This window comes from Euphorbia lathyris, chromosome 10, assembly GCF_963576675.1.
Source record: "Euphorbia lathyris chromosome 10, ddEupLath1.1, whole genome shotgun sequence".
NCBI classification, from domain to species: Eukaryota; Viridiplantae; Streptophyta; class Magnoliopsida; order Malpighiales; family Euphorbiaceae; genus Euphorbia; species Euphorbia lathyris.
In genome coordinates this window covers 22,348,304-22,355,415 of record NC_088919.1, presented here as the reverse complement: position 1 = coordinate 22,355,415, position 7,112 = coordinate 22,348,304, and the positions used below count along the sequence as shown (strand labels likewise).

The 7,112-nt window shown below is 37.0% G+C and overlaps 1 protein-coding gene across 1 annotated transcript; it reads left to right on the top strand.

Annotated features, from left to right (window-relative positions):
- Positions 1 to 3,343: 3,343 nt before the first annotated feature.
- On the top strand, positions 3,344 to 7,094 carry LOC136209000 (glucan endo-1,3-beta-glucosidase 3). The gene is made up of 4 exons (XM_066000330.1): positions 3,344 to 3,666; positions 4,874 to 6,127; positions 6,365 to 6,392; positions 6,571 to 7,094. The coding sequence occupies exons 1-4, from the start codon at positions 3,609 to 3,611 to the stop codon at positions 6,725 to 6,727; spliced, it is 1,497 nt and encodes a 498-aa protein (XP_065856402.1). The 5' UTR covers positions 3,344 to 3,608; the 3' UTR covers positions 6,728 to 7,094.
- Positions 7,095 to 7,112: the final 18 nt, after the last annotated feature.

Below are 7,112 nucleotides of genomic sequence, written 5' to 3'. Positions count from 1 at the left end.
GACCATTGGTAAGTTACCCCTTTTCGATTCATGCATGTCAAAACTTTTTAGGACTTTGTCAATATATGTAGACTGGGATAGTCCAAGCAGCCTTTTCGATCTCTCCCCAAGATATAAGCTGCTTCTCCCAAGTCTTTCATGGAGAAATTACCTGATAACCAAACTTTTACTGTTTGCAACATTGCAACATAGTTTCCCATAAGTAGTATATCATCAACATATAGTACTAAGAAAACGACTGAGCTCACACTTATCTTCTTGTAAACACAAGCCTCTTCAGAGTTTTGTTCGAAACCAAATTGTTTTATGGTTTCATCAAAACGCTTGTTCCAGCTTCTAGATGCTTGCTTAAGTCCATAAATGGACCTTTGAAGTTTGCAAACCTTGGTTGCATCCTTCGACGTGAAACCTTCAGGTTGCATCATGTATACATCCTCAAGCAGGTTTCCATTTAGGAAAGCTGTTTTCACATCCATTTGCCAAATCTCATAGTCAAAATGAGCGGCAATTGCAAGCAATATTCTGATGGATTTGAACATGGCTACTGGAGAGAAAGTCTCATCATAGTCAACTCCTTGCTTTTGACGATATCCTTTCGCTACTAACCTAGCTTTGTAAGTACTAACCTTTCCATCTATGTCCGTCTTCTTCTTGAAGATCCACCTGCACCCAATGGGTTTTATCCCTTTGGGTGGATCAACCAAAGTCCACACTTGGTTAGTATACATGGAGTCCATTTCAGAATTCATGGCTTCAAGCCATGCTTTAGATTCTGGACTAGCAAGAGCTTCTTCGTAGGTTTCGGGTTCATCGTCTAACACAGGAACCAGTTCGTTATCTCCCACTAGAAAACCATATCTAATTGGGAGTTCACGAACTCTTTGAGATCTACGAGTGGGATAACACTTGTGTTTCATCTAGTGAAACAGGTTCGGGCTCGACTTCCTCTTCCGCGGTTTCAGCATGTGATTCCTCTTGAACTTCCTCAAGCTCAACTACGCTTCCATTTTGTGTTTCCTCTAGAAACTCTTTCTCTAGAAACACTGCGTGTTTGGATACAATTACTTTCTGTTCATCTGGATGATAAAAGTAATATCCCATGGTTTCTTTTGGGTATCCAATGAAGAAACACTTGTCAGATTTGGGATTTAATTTATCTGACACAATACACTTGATGTATGCTGAACATCCCCATATTCCCATGAAGGAGAAGATGGGTTTTCTACCAATGAACAGTTCGAATGGTGTGGAACTGGCGGATTTGGTTGGAACTCGGTTTAAGGTAAATAGGGCAGTTTCTAAGGCATAGCCCCAGAATGATTTTGGAAGAGAAGCGGTGCTCATTATGGATCGTACCATATCTAGTAAGGTCTGATTTATCCTTTCTGATACACCATTGTGTTGTGGTGTATACGGAGGCGTCCATTGTGAGCATATTCCACATTCATTTAGATAATTCATAAATTCTTCAGAAAGATATTCCCCGCCTCGATCAGATCGAAGTATCTTAATAGTCTTTCCTGTTTGATTTTCAACTTCATTCTTAAAGCATTTGAATTTCTCAAAGGCTTCTGATTTGTGCTTCATCAAATAGACATAGCCATATTTCGTATGGTCATCTATGAAGCTAATGAAGTATCTGAATCCTCCTCTTGCTTGGACTGACATAGGACCACATACATCCGAATGTATTAATCCTAGAGTTTCTGATACACGCTCACCTTTATTTCTAAAGGGTGTCTTTGTCATCTTTCCTTTTAAACATGACTCACATGTTCCCATTGATTCACAGTCAATCGAGTCTATAAGCCCATCTTGATTTAGCTTAAACATGCGTCTCTGGTTTATATGGCCTAAACGACAATGTCACATGTTGAATTATCTAGTCTAAGTCTTTTGGTATCAATTGTGAAAGCAGAAATCTTATCATTCAAAATATAAATCCCATTCAATGATATTCCTGAAAAATAGAAAATGTTGTTTCTATAAAATTCACAACTATTGTTCTTAATTGAAACATGAAAGCCATCATTAATTAGACAGTTAATAGAAATAATGTTACGAGACATCTCTGGAACATACAAACAGTTCCTTAATTCTATTACAAGTCTTGATGGTAGATGTAGATCATAATCTCCAATCGCGAGTGCGGCAACCCTTGCACCATTTCCAACTCGCAGATTCACGTCTCCTTTCTTCAATTCCCTAGTCTGCTTTAGTTCATGCATATTCATACAAATATGAGATCCACATCCGGTATCCAATACCCAAGATTCAGACTGCGAAATTGAGTTAATTTCAATATAGAACATACCAGAAGTTGAAGCACCGTTGTTTCCCTTCTTGAGAGAAGCTAGGTACTCTTTGCAATTTCTGCTCCAATGCCCATCTTTACCACAGAAGTGGCATTCCCCTTTGGGCTTCTTGACTTGCTTTCCTTTGGCCTGGGCTGGCTTGCCTCCCTTGTTCTTCTTGGGATGTTTCGGATTGGGAAAATTGCCTTTCCTCTTCTTTGATCCCTCAATCACCTGCCGCTTTAAGGGCCGCATATAAATATTTAATGTAATAAAAATGATAGTTTTAAAAGTTCTCAATCTATATACATATTATTCATTGAATTTTTAAATATAATAAAATTTATTAATATAAATGTATGAAATATTTAATAAGTATGCATTGAATTTCTACGTATCAAATAAATACACCTAATAAAATATATATTTAGGACTTCTAAAACAATCATCTTTATTGCATTAAATGTTTATATGCATGCACCCTTGTCTATATCAAAAGCCTACAAATTAAAGGGATAAAATATCAAAACAGGTCTATAGATTATAGGGAAATATCAATTTACGCTCCACGTACAAAATAACACCAATATGAGCCAAACGTTTTAAAAAAGGTACCGATTTAGATCTTGATAACGTAACGTGATACACTATTCATATTACTCTATTACGTTCTGCCAATTGTATGTGCAGAGAGAAATCACAACTTAACAAAGTGACATGAATGACATGTCATGTTTTGTTATCGAAGCCTAAATTGATACATTTTTTTAAACGTTGCGTCCATATTAGTGCTATTTTTTTTTATGTGAACCCTAAATTGATATACTTTCCTAAAAATTATAAACCTATTTTGTAACCTTATCCCAAAACTAAATCGATACGTCTGTGCTAAATTTATTTTAACCATCAAATTTTGATTTTTAATTCAATAAATAAATACATGTATGAGAAACGGATGAGCTGCTTCTTAAATGTTTTTTTTGAAGTAAGTTTTGTTTAGACAGTTAATCCCAGCCGTTAGATCTAATACAAAATTTTACACACACAAAAGCTTGTCTGGTTTACAGAACAAGAACTGAATAAAACCCTCTCTCTCTCTCTCTCTACTTTATACTAGTACTTTACAATTACAAACAGAAGCGCCAACCTAATTAGTAGTATTTGGTTGTTTACATCACTTGTTTCTGTCTGGTTTCACTTCCCACCAGGACTTCAAAAGGAGCTCCCTCTCCTCTCTCTCTCTACTTTCTCTCTCATCTCCATATGAGAGTTTTATGATTTTTGTAGATTGAGTAGCTGCAAAACGGAGATTCTATGGCTGTTATCCTCTACCTTTTCTTATTGGTAATATCTGCGGTTTCTGCTGATGAAGGTAAGCTTTTATGAATATATATTTCTAGTTGCTCTCTTCTTTTCTGGGTTTGGTCTGATTTCTAACTCAACTCAACTCACTTACTTTATCTTTATTATATCCAATCTGAAATTAGGATTCCTGTTTATGCAATTTATGGAATTTCTTGTTTGCTCTTCATTCCATTTTAACTCAATCCCTCTCCTCTGTCGTCTGCATCATATGGTTTTTTTTTTTTTTTTTAAGATTTTTTAGCTGTGTTTTCATCAATGCCGTTCATTTAATGGGCCATATTACCAATATAAAGTGTGTCTATATTTTGTCTTGCTAGTTTGTTTTAGTATCTTCTTTCCCCAATTTTTTAATATGGTTCGACACTGGCCTAATGAAGTAATGATTGAATAGGGTTTTTGGTAACACAGGAAGACCATTTATTTTGTTATTAATACTATTAGACCATTTTAATTACCTTATAATAAAAAGAAGTTTTGAGTTTAAAGTCACATTCTTGTTTGACGCTATTGCCTATTTTTCAGTACAAGGATGGAGATAGATTGAAAATTCTTTGTTCCATTGATTTATTCTACTTTTTCCTGCCACCAAAGTTGAAGCCCGTCCATAAAAACCTCTCCTTTTTGCTGAAAATTCCCCTTTTTAATGAGGAATCTCAATTATATTGCGTCCCAGCTCATTTACCTGCTTCTGCATTTCCATACTATATGTTGAAGGACCATAATACCCTAAGCTTCAGGATGTCAAAATGTCTTTTGTTACACAGAATTGGAATCCTGAAGGGTATTATTGTCAGTTTGTTGGATTGGATAATTTATATGATACAACCCCCATTACCTTACTCAGCTTTGTCATGTGGAGCTGTCTTTATATTCATATGCCTGATCACAGATCTGACTCAGGACATTCTACAGTGGAATCAGGATTGCTACTTATTTTCTCACATATTATATTTGATAATGGTGTCTGAATATATTAAATTAGGAGCCATTTGATACATTGATTACATACATTTGTTTATGTTATTAAGTGTGTAAATATTTGTTGGTTATTGGCATCTACCTCACTGCATTGTCTTCAACTTGCCTACTGAGGTTTTATTACTAAGTGCAACTTTATAGGGATCAATTGTATGTGAATTATGAACTGAAGTCATTGACATTTTTTTCTTTACCACCAAGATGACAATCCTTGAACTTTAATCACTTTTTGGTAGATGCTTTCATTGGTATAAATATTGGAACTGCCCTTTCGGACATGCCAAACCCGACTCAAGTGGTGGCCCTTCTTAAGGCTCAGAATATCCGACATGTTAGGATTTATGATGCAGACCGAGCCATGCTCCTTGCACTTGCTAATACAGGCATACGGGTGACAGTTTCTGTTCCCAATGAGCAGCTTCTTGGGATCGGTCAATCAAATGCCACTGCAGCGAACTGGGTTGCTCGTAATATAATAGCACATGTTCCTGCTACCAACATCACAACCATAGCAGTCGGATCAGAAATTTTTACAGCCCTCCCAAATGCTGCTCCAGTTCTGGTCTCTGCCTTGAAGTTCATTCACTCTGCCCTTGTTGCATCAAATCTTGACAGCCACATAAAAGTATCAACTCCACATTCTTCTTCCATCATCCTTGATTCCTTCCCCCCTTCCCAAGCTTTCTTTAACCGCTCGTGGGATCCCGTGATGGTTCCCTTGCTCAAGTTTTTGCAGTCAACCGGATCACACTTTATGCTAAATGTATATCCATATTATGATTACATCCAATCAAATGGTGTAATCCCTTTAGACTATGCACTTTTCCGTCCTCTCCCTCCGAATAAGGAGGCTGTGGATGCTAATACGCTTCTTCATTACACAAATGTCTTTGATGCTCTAGTTGATGCAGCATATTTTGCAATGTCCTATCTTAACTTCACTAATGTCCCAATTGTTGTGACTGAGTCGGGGTGGCCATCAAAAGGTGATTCAACTGAGCCATATGCTACAGTTGAAAATGCAAACACTTATAACAGTAACTTAATTAGGCATGTTCTTAATAACACTGGCACTCCCAAACATCCTGGCATTGCAGTTAGTACTTATATTTATGAGCTTTACAATGAGGATTTAAGACCCGGACTTATTTCTGAGAAGAACTGGGGACTTTTTGATGCTAATGGGATTCCGGTTTATACCTTGCACTTGACGGGTGCTGGTACTGTGTTGGCAAATGACACTACGAACCAGACCTTTTGTGTTGCGAAGGAAGGTTCTGACCCAAAGATGTTACAAGCGGCTCTAGATTGGGCTTGTGGGCCGGGAAAAGTTGATTGCACTGCTTTGTTGCAAGGTCAACCATGTTATCAGCCAGACAACGTGGTTTCACATTCAACATATGCTTTCAATGCATATTTCCAGCTTATGGGCAAGTCTCCCGGGACCTGTGATTTCAAAGGGGTGGCTAGCATAACTACCACTGACCCAAGTAAGAATCTATATTCCAAGCAACAAAAATATTGTCTTTTTTCGAGAAAAATCTGTATACATCTAAATGAAAGAAAGTGGGCAGAATGAAAATGATCTATACAGTTAGTGGTTTGTTGGCAATTGCCAGCCAAGCATTTAAAATTGTAGCTTTTTTTTCATTCTTGTTCCTAAACAGTTTGGTTTTTGATATTTACTTGCTGCCTCTAGACTCACTTGTAATGTCTCACTGGTGCAGGTCATGGTTCATGTATATATCCTGGAAGGTACGAATCAAAGCTTTTTAACAAGAACCTTTTCAAATTATTCCGTAAAAGGATTTTGTTGTCATCTTCTATTTTGTTATCTTTGTATTCCAGCGTTTCAAGCTATACTATACTTGAGAATAGTGATATCCAAGAATTCTTGCTAAAGTTTCTTCTCTGTTTAATATTTTGTCTGCAGTGCTGGAAGAAATGGCACCCTGACAAATACCACATCGCTTGCTCCATCTTCCAGCACGACAAGTTCTGACAGCATTCCGCTCAATCATTATAATGTTGTTTTGTTACAAACCTCTGTGATTATAGGTGCTCTGCTAATGACTGCAGTTTTCTTATAAAACTGTGAATTTACATTTTGTTCAATTCTTGGCTTTTAGTCAATCAGAAAATATGGTTTCAGTCCTCTTTGATGGACATTTAGAGGTTACCCATTTTTGGTCCTCCTGGAGAGGGAGTTGAGGGGTAGCAAGGTCAGTTGAGCATAGCTCTGAAGTAGTTCTGTGTTCTAACATGAGTCTTGGTCTTGGAAGTTTGATTCTGTACAAACTTTAGAAATCATTGGTTGGGATGGGAGCATTATTGTAACTATCTCATTAGGTTTATCTGATTGTATTCTTTGAGCTGTATTCTAGACATGTACATTCAGAAATATGATTGTTGTTAGGTTGCCCAAATTTTGATGAGTTATGTTATCTCTTCTGCAAGATTGCTACTTATTACTGT

What these genes read in the sequence shown, in the direction of transcription:
- LOC136209000 (XM_066000330.1), top strand. Translation starts at nt 3,609, where the DNA reads ATGGCTGTTATCCTCTACCTTTTCTTATTGGTAATATCTGCGGTTTCT. An exon ending in TGCGGTTTCTGCTGATGAAG is followed by an intron (nt 3,667 to 4,873) that starts GTAAGCTTTTAT and finishes ACTTTTTGGTAG; the next exon opens with ATGCTTTCATTGGTATAAAT. An exon ending in CATAACTACCACTGACCCAA is followed by an intron (nt 6,128 to 6,364) that starts GTAAGAATCTAT and finishes TCACTGGTGCAG; the next exon opens with GTCATGGTTCATGTATATAT.